At 40.2% G+C, this 18,205-nt stretch overlaps 1 protein-coding gene across 2 annotated transcripts in view; it reads right to left on the bottom strand.

The window, feature by feature from the left end:
* The window catches only part of XPO6 (exportin 6), a 106,111-nt gene that overhangs the window by 47,713 nt on the left and 40,193 nt on the right, over positions 1 to 18,205 (bottom strand). For both annotated transcript variants that reach the window (XM_082670128.1, XM_082670129.1), the window contains exons 5-8: positions 15,028 to 15,187; positions 12,982 to 13,059; positions 3,709 to 4,162; positions 307 to 433 (exon numbers count right to left, since the gene is read on the bottom strand). In XM_082670128.1, the coding sequence (XP_082526254.1) occupies positions 307 to 433; positions 3,709 to 4,162; positions 12,982 to 13,059; positions 15,028 to 15,187 (819 nt within the window). The remainder of the gene's footprint in view (positions 1 to 306; positions 434 to 3,708; positions 4,163 to 12,981; positions 13,060 to 15,027; positions 15,188 to 18,205) is intronic.

Here is an 18,205-nt window from a genome sequence, read left to right as displayed (position 1 = left end):
CAGGCTTTTTCTATATTTTGCTTCTTCAACATAACAGTGATTAAGAGCAGACTCTATCTGGCTCCACCGCTTACTGTATGACCCTCAGCAAGTTATCTTTGTGCCTCAGTTTCTTTATCTGTAAAATGGGGATGATAATAATACCTACCTCATAGGGTTGTTATGAAGGATAAATGTGTTAATCTTCATATAGTAAGCACTATATAAATGTTTGACAAATAAAATAAAGAAGTTCTTTCTCCTGAAAATAACAAAGTAGACATTTTGAGTGGCAAGAGAGAGACATGGGCAGTTCCAGTGCTTTACCTGATGAAATGTGTACTTGAACAAAAGTGTCAAAAACTCCACCACAGGGAACTGGGAGTAGGACTCGATTCGTCTTAGGTGAACACTCACAAAGAGCCGCAGAAAGTCAGTAAACTTCTCAATGTAGCTAAAGAAGACAAGAAGACAAAAGGTGACAATGAGAAACTCGGCCACCTCCCTAGAAGAGAACTCAAATTCAATCCAAATTTCTTTCAGTACAAAACTATACAGATTTATAACAAATATATTTTCAGTTAAAAATATAAAGGCCTGCAACAATTACCTACAGGTCAGGCAACCCTTCATTCCATTACCACCTGAAACATAGCAGAAAAGCAACTTTAATCCTCAGACACTATCTAGGTAAGGCATCTTATAAGCTAGCGTCCTCATATTTTCTAACTCAGTGTTATGACCCAATTAAAGTGAAAGGAAATGGTACTCAAAAGGTCCATGGGCAGATGATCTGTCATTTCAATGTGGCAAGTCTGGAGGGCTGGTTTTCTTTGCTAGGAGGCCAAAATATTAAAACGAATGTGCTAAAAACCCAAAAACAAAACAAGGCTATAGGAAAGGGATGGCATCCAGGTAAGATATATTCAGTCTTGCAACCTAATGTTCATGTTTTTTCCCCACCCTCTGGCTCCTGGTGCTAATTAAACATAGCACGTCCCAATCCATTCTAAAAGTGATGTCAAATCTAAGGGAGGAGGACTGTTAGAGCTGGACAAGACTCAAGGACAATTTACTGATGCATCATTTTAGAGATGAAGCCCAGAGAGATAAAGTGACTGGCCCAAGGTCACTCAGCCAGCTCACAGAAGAATGGGACTACCATCTACTCCCAATCCAGTGCTCTTTCTTTTCACATCACAGTGAATTCCCAATTCATTTGTATTCAAATATCATTTCACAGAAGAGTGTGGGTCACAGCTGCAAGGATAAGATATTTTTGTTATTGAATACACAGCACATCATCACTCTCACATTTCAGAAACTGTCATTTTAAGCTCCTAAATACCAAAAGGTGATTAGAAAATGAGATGGGCATACCTCCATAAACCACATTTCAGAGACAGATTAAAAAAGATAAAAGATACACTGGGCCTTAGCCAAATATTGAATGATGGTTAAAAGCAATTCTGAAACTCCTAACTGCAAAAAGCTGTGTTTTTTTTTTTTTTTAAAGCAAAGATGTATGAGATAATAAAGGGGAAGAAGACTACTCCTCAGAAGAGCAAAACTGGCCCATAAATAAAACGTCCCATATTGTTTCTGGGACCTAGCACCCTGAGGGTGGCCAATCTGTGTGGCCGCCACACACAGGTAAGCTTATTTGCAGCTTAAAAAAATAATAATAATTTGTTTGATAAGGATCATGGGGTCAAATACTTGAAAAACAGTAAGGCACTAATCAACGGTTTTTAGAGATAGGAAAGTACAAAAAAACTTCTCTGAGGCCTTCAATCACTAATACTCAAGAGCAGGAACTCCACATTGCTCGCTCAGCCTATTACACATTTTTATGTGGTTATTCAAAGACATCAACCAGTTTGCTGCTCTTTAGGAAGATGCACTCAATGCCCTACCACCCATTAAAGAATAAGGAGAAGTCATGGGTCAAATACCACACAATCTCAATTTTATTTGAATCTCCAACCCAATTTTTTTAAAGAATACAAGCAAGACTGTTCAGTAGCTAAAATTCCAATTTTATTTCACCTCATTTTCTTTCCCTTGCCCACCTTCTGGTACAGGTGCTAATGAGCAGTAGAAAGTTAGAAAAAAAGGCAGTAGAGGAGAAGAGAGGAAGAAACCTGGTTAAGCAGCTCCTAAACAACTGAGAATGGACTTAGCTGTTTAGAATTAGTGGTAAGGGACCCAAGAGCCAGGAAGCAAGCACACAGTGTTGTTCATGTCACCTTTCTGCTTCCAGGCACCTCTCAGCTTTCACAGGGCAATAGGAAGCATAGGATTAAAATATAAAACCAAGAGCACAAAAGTTACACGTAACAAAATCAGAACACAGATCATCCATGAAGACATTTTTATACCACCCAAATGTAAGCCATAACAAACATTACACCACAGTAAAAGTCAGAACAACTGATATCTGATCGTTGGTACAAGCAGTTGGGTTACTGTTGTGATTTTTTTAAACATATGAAAATACAGCCTTTCTTAACCAAAGCTAGAAAGGATATAAACATATAAGCTGTGTGTCTCAATGCTGATGTTTTTGAATTCAAATAGGAAGCTATTACCCAATAATGAAAAATAAAACATATTACCATATCAGATTATGAGTTCTTTTGTGATTATACAAAGAAAATTTCACACAAAGCTTGTTTACAATGAACCAAACCAAAATAATCTCATGTATCAATTTTTTCAACTTTAGAATAACTTATTAAAATTGCTAAATTTAGAAAGCAGTAAAACTGTCTTAACTTTAGGCACCTGACTTTATATCCTGCTGCTTACTCTGAAGAAAAAGAAATGGCTTAACTCTGTATAGCTTAACAACAAAAACAAGCCAAGGAAAATTGATGAAAATACTAACAACTTTTGCTGCCAGGCAATCTATAAATATTTACTAATTCAATACAATTTATCTGTTTGAAAGTCTCTGAACAGTCAACATAATGTTCTTAATATAAGCTTCCAATTTTCCCTTTTGTTTTTACACAGCAGTAGCATCATATTAATGAAAGCTGTAAGATACATAAATGACATCATCTGTAAGGGAAATATAAATGAGACCATGCCTCAGCATACTGTGGGACCATCTGCTAAGAGTCCTTAATAAAGCGAGGCTAAGTGATTTCAGGCGCCATTCAAGAGGACAGTAACCAAGAAACTCAGGTGTGTGCCCCATTAACAACTCTCCTTTCTTGTCATCAGTGTAAAACTCACAATAGTGACAACATTCCTATAAACTGCACGACGTTCACTTGAGAAAAGTCAAACAGGAAGAACCAACAAGCAACACCAAGCAAGGAAGGGCAAGTGTAACTCCTGTACCTCCACGGGCCTCCTCTCCTGTGCTTGGCTACGCATGAGCAGCGGTCCCAGTTCCTGCACCACCTCAGACCTGCAGGCAAAGAGTGAGGAGAGGGCGGACAAGGGTGGAAGGGAGGACAGGAGGTGGACGGGCAAAGAAGACAACCAACCTACACAATTCACACAATTCACAACTTTTCCAACTCGACTCGCTTCCCTTAACCACCCTAGCCCTTCCAGCTAAGCTTGGACTTACTGGTACACACCTACCTCTCCGTTCCTCACCAGGAGCCCCAGATTCTGAAACCAAAGAGGATTACAGACACTATGCAGCGCAACGTGATAAACAGTCAAGGCCCATTCTCAGGGCACAGCCGATGCCACACCTGTTTTCATTACCTCTCATCGAGTTCTTCTAGCCTGCTCTTCACTGTGTGGGCATTGTTATCCTTGGTGATTTTCTGCAGGAGGTAGAAAGTCTGCTGGAACATACGCAGTAAGTACTCCTCGAACTCCATAGGCACACAGTTCTTGGACATGAGTTCATTGATGCAGGACATGGCCAGGACCCCAAGCCGGCCGCGCTCCTGACCCAACACACAGTTCTGGCTGCTGCCGTTAACTGATGCCATCTTTCTGGCCCGGATGTCACAGCCAAAGCGTGCAAAGTGGAAGATGGTGGTAAGGAGGGACGGGGTGATGCTGGCAGACAGAGGAATCCAACTGAAGAGATGGGCCAGGCACTCCAAAGCCAGGGAACAGATATACTCACTCTCCACATCAAGGATGGGGATTGGCTGATTCAACAGTTTGGCTGAACTAGGACTCTGCAACAGGTTACTCAGTAAGTCGCCTGAAACACAAAAGGCTTTTAAGATACACACTATCAAATCTCTTATAAACCAATTTAAGTAATTCTCCTTACAAAAAACAAAAACAAAAAACCAAGCATTAGCATAAAGCAGAAGTTCTCAAAGTTTGGTCCAGGGACCCCTGAGAGCCCCCAGACGCTTTTCGGGGTTCACAAATTCAAAACTATTTTTAAAAGAATGTTATTTTCCTTTTTCACTTTTATTATCTCACAAGTGTACAACGGAGTTTTCCAGAGGTTACATGCCAAGTTACAAGCAACAGAGAAAAAGCAAACGCTATCTATCATTAAGCTACATATTAAAGAGATTTACAAAAATGTAATGCCGCTCTTCTCAGTAAGTGTTTTTGTTTGCTTTGGAAAAGTTATTTTTCATTAAGATGTATTATTTGTTAATATGCACTGAGTTCATCACAGTTACTTTTAAAAGAATTAATAAATATTTCCAAATTTTCTCAGTTTGAATACCAATAGATAAAACCCACAAAGCTCTTTAAGGACCTCAATAATTCTTAAGAGTAAAGGGGTCCAGGGAATTCCCTGGTGGCACAGTGGTTAAGAATCCACCTGCCAATGGAGGAGACACAGGTTCAAGCCCTGGTCCAGGAAGATCCCACATGCCGCAGAGCAACTAAGCCCGTGTGCCACAACTACTGAGCCTGCGCTCTACAGTCAGCGAGCCACAACTACTGAGCCCGCATGCCACAACTACTGAAGCCCGGGCGCCTAGAGCCTGTGCTCCGCAACAAGAGAAGCCACCGCAGTGAGAAGCCCGCACACCGCAACGAAGAGGAGCCCCCACTCACCACAACTAGAGAGAAAGCCTGTGTGCAGCAACAAAGACCCAATACAGCCAAAAAATAATAATAATAATTAATTAATTTTTTTAAAAAAAAGAATAAAGGGGTCCAGGGTGGGCGAAACAGGTGAAGGTGGTAAAAAGGTACAAACTTCCAGCTGTAAGACAAATAAGTCCTGGGGATGTAATGTACGATATGGTGACTATAGTTTACAATACTGTATTGTATATTTGAAAGTTGCTAGTAGTGTAAAATAAATTCTCACAAGAAAAAAATTTGTAACTATGTGTGGTAATGGATCTACATTTACTGTGGTGATCATTTTGCAAATATACATAAATCACTATTTTGTACACCTGCAACTAACACTAACAGTGTTATATGTCAATTATACCTCAATTAAAAAAAAAAAGAGTAAACAGGTCCAAAGACCAAAAATTTGAAACTACTGGGCTAGTCAAGGTGAGGTCTGTGGACCTGCATCACCAACATAACCTGGAAGTTTGTCGGAAATACAAATGATCAGGCAACACCCACACCCACTGAAGTAGAACCTGGCGGGCAGGGGCAGGAAGCTGTGCTTGTACCAGCTCTCCAGGTGATTCTTACGCTTGCTTAATTTTTGAGAAGCACTAAACACTAAAGGAAATCACACAAAATGAAATTGGGGGTGGGGGTGGCTATAAAATGATTTTAGAGAAGACAAAAGAAGAAAAACATTCATAACTATAACAAGAAGAAGCCTTTCCTGAAATAAAGGTGTCACTATACAAAATGAAAGGGCTTATTCAGCCCCAAGAAAAAAAATGAGTAATCAATACAAAAACTTCAGTAATAAGGGAATGTAGGCAGAAAAGGCACATATACAAAGGAGAAAACCTCGAATTCAGACTTCACAGTAACAGTCAAAGCCAAAAAACAGTGGTGCAGTATCTACAAGTTCTGGGGCAAAGAATGACTTAACCCAAAGGTCCCCTTTGAGTATAAAGGAAGGTGACATTTTTTTAAAACATGCAAAAATTCAAATAATATATTGCCCACAAATTCTTAGGGAGCAACTGAACGATGAAACCATGCAAATAAAGAGATAAATAAAAAAGAATTACAGAATGGTGAAGCTGTGGCAAAGGGACTAATGCAAGCACTGAATTAAATACAGAATCAAGACTAAACAAATGGAGGAATTATAGAAGGGTGTGCTAACTAACTTTCTCATCTTTCACAAGCATGGAGTCTCAAAATATATGGTCTAAAATTAAAATATGTAGTAAGAAATTGGTTTTCATAATCTTTTTTTCTTATCCTTGGAGATATCTTTTACAAACTAATATTCCTTGTGGAAAAAGCATCTCAAGGTCAGCAATTCCTTCCATTTAATACTTCCTGTTAAATTCAAGTAAAACTAAAACTGAATAGTCTTTAGCAAAAATATATGATACCAAAAAAATATATATGATACGATACCATTTGGTCCTTTTATTCAGTTTAATCTACCTTTAACTGCATTTATGTAGAGAGAGAGGTCTGGAATGATGTTATTTCTGTATGGTGGAATATTGGGTAAATTTTTACATTTTGTTTTTTACCTTATAGCAGCAGTTCTCAAATGTTTTAGTCTTAAAACCCCTTTACACTCTTAAAAATCACTGAGGACAGCAAAAAGCTTCTTTCTGTTTATGTAGGTTATTTCTATTGATATTTGTCATATTAGAAATTAAAACTAAGAATTTTTCAAATATTTAATTCATTTAATAATGATAAGCCCATTACATGTTAGCATAAATAACATTTTTAAATGAAAAAATTATATTTTGCCCTCCAAAAAATTAGTGAGAAGAATAGCACTGTTTCTACATTTTTGGAAATCTCTTTATTGTGTGGCTTGAAAGAAGATAGCTAGATTCTCTCATCTGGTTCTGTACCCAATCTGTTGTACAATGTTGTTTTACTGAAGTATATGACGAGAACCCAGCTTCACACAGATATACAACTGAAAGAGAAGGAAGTGGCCTTTTCAGATAACGGCAGCTATTCTAATACTAAAATCTGATGAGTACTAATTTCTTAAAGGTTAACTGCAATGTGGAATCTGAATGAGCTTTTTTTACTCGGTATACTCAGAAGAGTGAGAATAAAAATGACAAACAATGTTTTAGTATTTTTATGACCACATCGTTGACCTTTGGGACCCTGAAAGGGTTTGGGGGGACCTCCAGGGGTCCCCAGACCTATTGAGAACTGCTGCCTTATACTAATGTTGGATTAATATGAACAGAGTAGTTAACGTTTCTCAGCCTCAATCTCCTCAGCCATTAAAATGAGGATTTTGTGATTTATTAATAAGAGTTTAATTTCCATTGTTAAAACTAGATTAAAAAGCTGTCCTCTGGCATCTGTCTTGAAAGGTGTTTGCTGGTTTCTATTCTGAAAGAGCTGCATTTGATACCAGATGAGACTCATCATGATCTCAGCTACTCAAGCTGGTAATCAGAAGACCTGGTTTCAAAGAATAATGCAAGAAGGATGTTCAAGCAGAATCTGCAAACGTTTCAGTTTGTTTATTACTGGATTAATAATTTTGATTTTTGGAATTGCTGTGGTGGCTTTCCACTTGAGTCATACAACTTTCTATCAATGGTTGTTTCTGGTATTGCTTTTTTCATCGTTCATGGACTGACGGCCATTTATGAAAGATGCCAGTTAGAGGAAATCACCATTACCCAACTATTAGAATTATCAGGGCATTTACCAACCAGGATCAAATTGAGGCTTTAGCAATGGAGGAACCAACAGACACCACCTCAGTATGATTTTATACTAAACCCGGACACTGTTGGGCCCTTGGGCCTTTTTAAAGTCTCTTGAACATTCTTAAATAGAAATAAATTCTGGCTTTAAAAACAAAAACAAAACAAAAAAGTTGGCCCTATTCTTCAGCTCAGAAGAATTTTTCCAGAATGGAATTCTAAGGTGGGGTGTGGGGAAAGCAACACATCAATGAGAACACTGATGTTAAGAACAGCTACTAGGACTTCCCTGGTGGCACAGTGGTTAAGAATCCGCCTGCCAATGCAGGGGACAGGGGTTCGAGCCCTGGTCTGGTAAGATCCCACATGCCGCGGAGCAACTAAGCCTGTGCGCCACAACGACTCAGCCTGCGCTCTACCTCAGAGCCACAACTACTGAAGCCCGGGTGCCCAGAGCCCGTGCTCCGCAACAAGAGAAGCCACTGCAATGAGAGGCCCGCGCACCGCAACAAAGAGTAGCCCCCGCTCGCCACAACTAGAGAAAGCCCGCACGCAGCGAAGACCCAACACAGCCATAAATAAATAAATGTTAAAAAAAAAAAAAAGAACAGCTACCATTTCATGTGCTATTATTATTTGCTTGGTGCTGCACCAAGCACTTTACATATTCTCATTTAATGCTCCCAGCTCTAAAGTAGGTATTACGATTATCTGCACTTACAGACAGTTAGAATAACTCAAACACAGATAGATGAGGCATCTCCCCCATGTTCCTCAGCTAGTCAGAGGCAGAGCTAAAACTAAAACCCAGGTCTAGCCCCAAAGCCTATGCTCCTTCCCAGAAGCCAGGTCAGGAAAGATTATGCAGCCAAGAAAAATGATCAGTCAGAAAGCTAATATTCAAAAATAGAAAAATATGTAAGATCCAAAGTCACATGTAAAATAGCATGTGTACACCATGACAGAAACTATAGAAAGATACAAGCACAAGGACAAAGACTGAACGGGAGTATGCAAAGGTAAAAACCTGTTTATGTGGATAGGATGATCTCTGACTATTTTTTCCCCTCAAAACAAGTATCTTTTAATGTTGTTTCTCGATAAAAATTATTTTACTCAACTTTAAATGTTTCAGGGAATTTTAGTAAATCATAGAAGAATTTTTTCCAAAATTATATATATTTTTTCTTTTTTTTCTTTTTTTGCGGTACGCGGGCCTCTCACTGTTGTGGCCTCTCCCGTTGCGGAGCACAGGCTCCGGACGCGCAGGCTCAGCGGCCATGGCTCACGGGCCCAGCCGCTCCGCGGCACGTGGGATCTTCCCAGACCGGGGCACGAACCCGTGTCCCCTGCATCGGCAGGCGAACTCTCAACCACTGCCCCACCAGGGAAGCCCCAAAATTATATTTTAATCCAAGTGAAGGCATCGCCACAGAACAGAGACCCTGCTTCATGCTGCAGCATTTCCAAAGCTATGCTGAGACAGCTTTAACAAGCTCTTGATTATAAAGAGGACTTGTAAGAGGGCTCCTCGATTTTAAAAAACCTGTGACCAACTTCATCGTCCCTGAATTGGGCCAGGCCCTGGCGGCAACAGACACCCACGCCCCAAGCAGTACGTAGGCCACTCTGGGGCATTTACTGACTTGGAAGTAACCCAGACATGGCTGGGACACTTGTAATGGGCTTTCATACAAAGATCCCCTCAGCTTTCTTCTTTTCTTACTTATTGAAATTCCACATGTGTTCTATTCAGTTCTACATTCACTAAGAGTTTCTCAACCTCAGCACTATTCACATTTGGGCCTGGATAATTCTTTACTGTTCTGTGCACTGAAGGATATTTAGCAGCATCCTTGGCCTCCACTCACCAGACGCCAGTAGTACTTACTCTTTCTTCAGTTATGTTAACCAAGAAGTTTCTCCACATTGCCAAATATCCCCTGCAGGGCTAAATCACCCCAACTAAGAACCTCCGACCTAACTGTAGCCTCAGTCCAGTAAAATGGGGAGAAACTCTTTTTAAGGAACCCTTGGGAGGAGGAAACAAGATCAAAAGAGTTGTGATCCAAAGTCCCATTTTTCTACAGGTGAAAAGATCTGCAAGTACACGAACATGTGCATCTTATAAAGAGTTTGGGAAAAAACCAGAAGGCGTAAACTGGTCGTAATCAATTAGGGCTAAGACATCTTCACCCTAAAAAACTTTCCATCGCCAGTATATATACACATCTATATTTAAAACTAAATACCATGTGTGCAAGACCGATATGGCCCCTTAATTTTTATTACAGAACAAAGCTAGCTCAGAACTACAGTATTTATGTAATTTCGTTTTGTTCACATTTTTTCCCATTTTCCAAGCAAAAAGAAGCAAGGACAAGAGGAGAGTAACTAAGGAAGAGGGCTGAGGCTGCACGAGCAAAGAAGGAAGCCGCACCACGGCATACAGACGGTACATCCACACCTCCCCTCACTCACTCCTCAGAGCAGAGCTGCTCTTCTACAGAGAGGACATCCAAGGTCAGAGAAGGTAAACCAAGTAAGCAGCGAGCCAGGACTCAACCAGGGGAAGGAGGAGGCAGGCAGAAATGGTGAGAGTGACCGAGACAGCTAACTTAGAAGAAAGACAGTGCACCTCGACTGGGAATGATGGGTTCACGTCACTGTCCCACCCCTCACTGGTGATGTGACCTCTGGCAAGTTACCCGCCATGAACCCCAGCTTCCTTTTTGTAAATAAGAGAGAAAACCATCATCAATTTCACAGGATTCTGGTCTAGTGAGGTGAGTTTAAGAGATGAGGCAATAATTTGGGGAACTATTCTGAGAAATGAACTACACACACCTGTCAAAATTTTTTCTATAACCAGACTGTTAGAGCAGTTGTCAGAGGGACTAGTCCCTGGGTTTTATTCTTTGAAAGTGATCAGACAGAAAATGACATTACAAGAAAATATATGAGAAAAGAGACCAAAAGCCCACGGGGCCAAGTCTGATGGGTAGCTGGGCAGGGCAGTGAGAGTCTGGCAGGGACTGCTGGTGGGGTATGTTTAGGAATTATCTGAGTTTATTCACTGGGCCCCATGGTTTCTCAGAATTTCCTCCATAAAACTGAACTCACAGTCAAGAGAGCTAAAGAATTTTCTAGACATTTTACCACTTAACTTGGTGTCTTAAGGGCACAAAGGCAGTTGAGCAAAAGCATCAAAATAAATGTTGATTAAATCATTAGCATTTTTGCCCATATAGTGAAGCAAAATCTGATGACTTCACTCACAACTCTCACAAAGAGAGTTAACAAGTGAACATGCAATTTTTTTTTAAAAGAGGAAGTGTACCAACTTAAAAGCTTATTTAACTCCCTAGTCCACCCCCCCACCAGTTTCAATTTATTCTGCTTTTTCTCAAACACTAAAATTCAAGACTTCAAAAATTTTAATAGTGTCTAAGAGGCAACTCTCAAAAAGCACTCATCATATTTTTAGGTTTTGTTTGTATGGAATGTCAACTGAGTTCTTATTTTATTTCCCCTAACCTCATAAACAAAACCTAGGCAAAACATGAAAGAGTCAAGCATTTATTTTTGATTTGTATTATCTAATATTCTCCAACCTGGCCTCCAGGATATAAGTCTATCAAAGTATCAACTGAGTTAGCTCAGAACATGTACCTGAAAGAAGCCAACTAAAACTCACAACTTTTGGTACTGGAAAACGATGTCAGAAAAACAAGTTTTACTAAAGTAAACTGCTGCTGCTCACTTAACCTGGATACTAAGATAGTATTCAACTATCAAAAGAACCAATTTTTGCAAACTACTATTGAAATGAGATGACAAATTTTTTTTTTTTGGCCACACCACATGGCCTGTGGGATTCTAGTTCCCCCACCAGGGATTGAACCCGGGCCCTCCGCAGTGAGAGCACGGAGTCCTAACCATTGGACCACCAGGGAATTCCTGAGATGACAAATTTTAAGATCAGCCAAACTGCAAGAGATTCCAAGGTGTATACTCAAAAATCAAATCTCTGCATCTTTGCAATTTTTTCTTTAATCATTCAAATATTGCAAAATATAAATCTGCTAAGTCACCTCAAATATCCACTTTGAAAATGAAGGTTTGCCACCAAGTACAAATAAAGTTCAATTTCCTGTAGGCTTTTACTATACTCTAGAACTCTGTAATAGTTTTTAACCTAAGAAGTATGACAAATGACTAACAGTTTTTAATCCAAGTATGATAAATAGAATTGAAATAAATTAGTAAACTGTAAGCAGTCCTCAAAACTTCATGATGTATTTTCAATTCTACAGCAACTCTGCAAGAATTTCAACTTCCACATATTAACAACAGGCTACATGAAACAGCTAGGGCTCAGAGATGTCTGATTTCAACAGCCTATTTCCTTGAGGTAAAGGAGAAAGATGAGGAAACACTTCTCATTAGCCACATCAACCTTTACAGTAGAGGAAGTAGTATGTGTCATTTCACAGGATGTACTCTACTTGAAAAGAATTTGTGACCATTTAACATAAACAGAAGCCATTTAGAAGTGAAAAGTTCCTGCTCAGACACAATTTCCTCTTTCCATCCATCCTTGAAAGTAGCCATTTTTAGGTGAACTGCACTCTGACTTTTGAAACAGATATTAATATAACTATGGACAATAACTAGCCACCAGTAAACTATTTAATGGCCACTGTAAATATGCCCACACTTGATCAAATAAATCCGAACTTTTGTAAAGTCAATGCTGATTACTGCACACTGGTTCCCAATCTGTCCAGGCCAAGATGACTTTTCCCTGAGCCCATGAGGAAGAAGCACTCCACATACCCACGTCCCCTCCTTCGGGCTGCCACCCACCTCCTATGACCTGACCCCTGCATGACTGCAAAGCAGACCCATCACGCCCACAGGCTCATACCAACCTCAGCATGAGCAATACAGCCATGAAATATGAGAAAAAGGGAAAAATAAGCCAGGAGGGACAGCAGTCATAAGCTGAAGGTGCCACCTTCCTGATGGGCAAGGAAGAAACAAGCTATGTTGTTCGAAATATTATATTAGAAAGTACATGTACTTACAAGGAACTAAGAAAGTCAGCTACTCAGAAGACAAGGGCAGAGAGGCCAAAAATAGATTAAGGAAGAATGTGCATCTGTGTCTGGCATAGATAAGCAATTGCTACCCTGCTGAGACCCCCAACTGAATTTAAAAAGAGGAACACAATGTGTGGTGCAGACCATACCACTTTCTCCTGAGGTTGGGGATGGTGGTGGGGTGGCAGCAGTCACGCTGTGTTTGTCCCAGACAGTCTCCAAGATACCTACCAAGAAAGGAGAAACTGAGTTTAAGAGAGAAATAAAACCTAACATATAAAAATCAGATTTAGAAAAACAATGTATTGATATATTTGATCAAGAATCAGTATTTAAACAACTGTCTCTATGTCTAACTGCTTTTTCTGGACACCACCACTTGGATATTCCAAACTCAATTTATCTTCCCCCACAAACCTGCCACTAATATTCTCATGCTCCTCACCAGTCAACAGTACCATCCGCACAATCTCAGCATCTGGCCTCTGCTCTCCCTGTCCGGCCTCACCCCCACCCCACACGCAGGCTTCATCACACTGCACTATTTAGTAGCTGTTCCTTTCTCATGTGTTCTCCTTCTTAACCTCTGAACTGCTCTCCCCCTTCCAATCCAACTTGACCTTTCACCAGACTAACTAACTGCTACCTGTCTGTCTCTCAGAATTCCACTCAGCTGTCACCTCCTCCAGGAAGTTTTCCCTGCTCAGTTTTGCCTGCACATAAAACATACCTCTACCATAACTCTTAACACATTGTCTTTCTCCCGTACTAGAGTATACCTTACTAGAGGGCAGGGATTATGTTTTATTCCTCTTTATATCTCCTTACAGAACCTGGTACATAAGATGATCATAAAAGCTTTTAAAAATATTCTGTTCTCAAAATATTTAATATTATAACATGGAAAACACTGAAAATATCATGTTAAGCAAAAGAAGCTAGACACAAAAGGTCACATATTCTATGATTCTATTTTTATGAAAAGTCCAAATAGGAAAAACCAGAGACAGATAATACACTAATGGTTGCCAGAGGTTGGGGTGATGAAAATGTTCTGGAATTAGACAATGTGATAGTAGCACAACCTTGTGACTATATTAAAAACCACTGAGCTGCTACACTTTAAAATGGTAGATTTTATGATATGTGAATTATATCTCAATTCAAAAAATTTTAGTGTCTGCAAAAGTGGGACACAGAGATATCAGACATGGTCCCTAACTCCAGAAATTTAACATCTAATTGTGGATGTCAATGAATATGCTTTGAATGAATAAATGCTCTGAGGTTTGGGTTTCCCCTAGGGATTTGGGGGAGGATGGGGGGGTGGTAAATGACAAGTTTACTTTTAATCAAAACACTCTTATAACCAATTTTAAGTGCCCACCTCATGACGACTGCTTTTGTAACACATGCAGGAAAAAAAAAAAAAAAAAAGTCCCTAGATATCCAAGAAGCAGCCTGAGTAGAAGAGCTGGAGACAGAAACCCTTCTGGTCCCTACAACATTCCCTCCAGCGCGCGGCTCAGCCTTGTGGCCCAACACCGCCCAGAACCAGCAGCTCCACTGACAGCACAGCGGGCACGGCCCTTGCCCTGTCTCCCTCGAGACACAGGGGCTCCGTTCTCTTCCTACCCTCCTGTCTCATTCTGCAGTTTGCTTTCTGTTTATTCTTACTCTTCACTCATAGTCACGAGGCTCTAACACAACAGACCAGATGATGAAGCAAACGCTATATACAACTACAACCTGGCGCACAGGGTGCTGACTCCACACCTGGTCTCACTTCCTTACTCAGAATTCGAAATGTTCACATCTTCCTCCTCCTCCTCCAACTTCTCCTGATTTAAATTCAAATCATCTTAAATAAAGTGCCTGCCACCCACCTTACTCAGAATGCAGTAATCAGCATTTCAATCACATTCCTATGACCCTGTCTATACCACATTAATCATGGCTATAGTGACGACAAAATAAAGACTTTAAAAGGAAAATAAATTACAAGCATTTTTTGAGACCCTACCGTGTGCTAGATACTGGGCTAGGTGCTGGGAATACGGCACCACATTCTTTGTGTTTTTACGTTCGGTCTCAGTAACAGCTAAGGCAACTGCTCAAAAATTCTGAGTGCCAGGGCCTGCACTCCGGGCATCTGCAGGCAGGCCTCTGCCTTCTGGTGCCACCCAGCTGCTCACCTGTCAGTAGCCCAAGCACTGTCTGCACCTGTTCCAGCAGCAGCTTTCGCAACTCCTCCTTCCGAGCCACGCTGAGGTCCTCACGGGGACAAGCCAGCTCTTCTGAAGTTGTCTTCAACATGATCAGCCCGAGGGGAGTTGTCACAGGGGACTGGATCAACTGCCAGGAAAAAGTAAGTTTCTGAGCAGAGTGCCTGGCTAATTAAGGTACAAAGAAGACGACAAATGGTGAACCTATGAAGTACAGTCGTCCCTCAGTATCCGTGGTGGGGGGGGGGTTCCCAGGACCCCCGTGAATACCAAAATCCAAGGATGCTCAAGTCCCTTATATTCAATGGTGTCGTGTGGTCAGCCCTCATACAGGAGGGTTCAAATCCTGTGGATACAGAATGTCAACTGTACCTCTGTGTGTTTAATCTTACATGAACAGGCTACATAAATCAAACCTTTAGAAAAATGACTGAGTACACTTATGTACCTTTTTAACCATTCAAAATATATTCTCATCTTATTTTAAAGACAGAATTCTAAATAACACCATGAACTTAAAAACAACAAGAAAGCAATGCTCTTTTACACCTAACATGACAATTTTTATACATGTCCATACTCCCAACAGAGCCTTGGTTACTCTGCCCAGGTTACTATATTAGTGATTAAGGTATGTGTAAACCAATTTGTGATATCTTTCCAACATTCAGGTGTTAAATCAAGTTTACAGTTCCAAGCTTTGAATGCTTCATAAGAGTTCAAGATTAAACATGTGGCAGAGCAGAAACACACATACACGTCATTAAACTATGATACTGATACGGTGGACTTTGCAAATACCTACGTAGCAAATTAAGGTACTTTTTCTATCACCTGCAATATCCACTATGCCATAGGAAAGTTTCCTTAAACAAGAGACAAAAAAAGGTACACTTTCAACAGCATAACACTACTTATACCTTTCTTATCAATTTCAATATATTCAAAGCATTTATTTTTTAGTTTCCAGAAACGGTAAAAGTAATCAAGGTACCATTAAAATCCTACTGGGTTATATGCTACAATCTATGAAAGAGCAAACAAATTGAAAAACTTGACCATTTTCTTTAATCATAGTTAACTTTAAATGTAGTTCATTCCCTGATAAAAATAAGTTTTTTATTTACTCAATCTATAAAATATAAGCCTTAGGGAAGAGGAGGTCAGGAACTACACCCAGATAGAAAGGATATTCTCCACTTCAAAAAACACAGGGCACTTTCCTGTCCTTGAAAACAACTCTTCCCATTGCAGACCAAGCAAAAGCACATCCCCGAAGAGCAGGACTCAATATTGAGAACTTAAAGAGAAATTCAACTGCCCTCAGCAGCAAGCAATAGTGTGTTGAAAATGCTCTCTATTAAATCAGCTAACACTTCAAGTACATCCTCCACAAGTTTTCTCTTCATTTGCTACAAGTTCGGGCTATTTCTAACATCGACTTAAAATTCAGATAATGCAGTAGGGGAGAAACAGGAAATCCCTCCTCTAACAATTTTTCTTTACATGATAACGTGAATAGAACTTTATAAGCATCCCTTTTCACTCACACCTTTGGATTATCAATCTGTATTTTAAAAGATTTCTATTACTTCTCCCCTTTCATTTCCTTCTTTCTCTTCCACCCCTTTTGTCTCTATTTTCCCCCAAGACCTCATTCTTACTCTCTCAGCTGGGAATGACTCATTACCAAATAGTCCACTGGGCAATACTTTCCTGTACATATGAAATGCTTCTGTGCTCTCCAGAAATAAAAAATCCCTAGAGTATGGAAAATGTATCTTAAAGGTCCTCCTTTCTCTCATCATTTGGGAGAAGGGAAGAGTCAGACAAGAAGCTGGCTGAAAATTATTCTTTACTTGAAAGAACAGCCTGATAAAATGTGTAATTTTCCTTCTCACTAGCTTTGTTTCCAGAAAGCTTTTTATTAAAAGAGTGCTTCCTTTCACCATCTTCACATACATAATTAAAGCTCATGACATAGGTAATCTCTGCAATTTATTTTAATACAGAATAAGCACCTTCAGGTTGTAAATCAATTTCAGGTGCTTAGTGTTAGCTTCAGAAATTTTTATCATACCAGCCAATCAGAGAAGAAACATCAAAATTCTTTCTATGCTTCTTTTCGATGCTTGCCCCTTAAGTATCTGGCCCCAGGCACAATGTGACCAGAAGTCCAGCTCAGCAGATTCCAGGACTCTGAAGAACAGACTCTAGAAAGGTGTGATGTATGTGCTAGTGCAGGCGGCTGGGGGAGGTGGGGAGAACAGGGGTCGGTTCTCACTTCAATGACTCCTTCTCCAGTGGCCTAGAAAGGCTATACCAACACACAGAATTGTAGGTATCTTTCTGGGGCCCCAAATCAACTCCTCTTTGCCTGGTATGACAGTCATCATAATTATGGCATAAACTGCACAGATGCCCCAGGCCAAATGTTACAGAATTAAAAAAAAAAAGGCTATGCACCCCAGACCGCAGGCCATAATGGAACTAAGCCAAAAAAAACCTTTCAGATGGTTTAATCAACAGATCATATAATTGTGAAGTTGATTCCAGAACCAGTTTGGTCTTGTTTACCAATGCCTAAAGAAAAGATTTTATTATCATTATCAGAAATGTCAGCAATTTAGCACCAATCATTCTTGACATGGCTTTCATGCCACTGACTGGTTCTCATGCATGAATAAGAAGCGGGGAATAATACAACTGGAAAGAATTTTAAAGATCACTTAGTCCAATCCTCTCGTTGTACACAGAAGGAAATGGAGGCTCACATAGGAGTTACTAAAATCAAGGTGATCTGTGACAAAAATGGACACAGACCCCAAACCCACTGCCTCCCAGTCCAGTGCCCCTTCCACTACGGGGTGTTTCAAAGTCATGAAGGCTGCATGGGGTGAAAGGAGTCATTTCTGAAGGGTGGAAAGCGGGAGGTGGTGGGCAAGAGAGGAAGACAGCTACCCTTCTGAAATCTCCATGAGCACCTCACCTAAAAATGCTCTTCCAAATTCTCATTTATCATCATTAATCATACTTGATGGGCAGACAAGAAATGTCTGCTTTTCACCGAAGGAAATGATCCCAGCTGGGCGAAAACATGGCTTCTCCTCACTGTTGCCGACAAGACTCAGCTCTCTGTCTGGCTCAC

This window comes from Grampus griseus, assembly GCF_964374135.1.
Source record: "Grampus griseus genome assembly, chromosome: 14".
NCBI lineage: Eukaryota > Metazoa > Chordata > Mammalia > Artiodactyla > Delphinidae > Grampus > Grampus griseus.
Note: the sequence above shows the minus strand (reverse complement) of the source record. Positions and strands in the feature narration are given on the sequence as shown.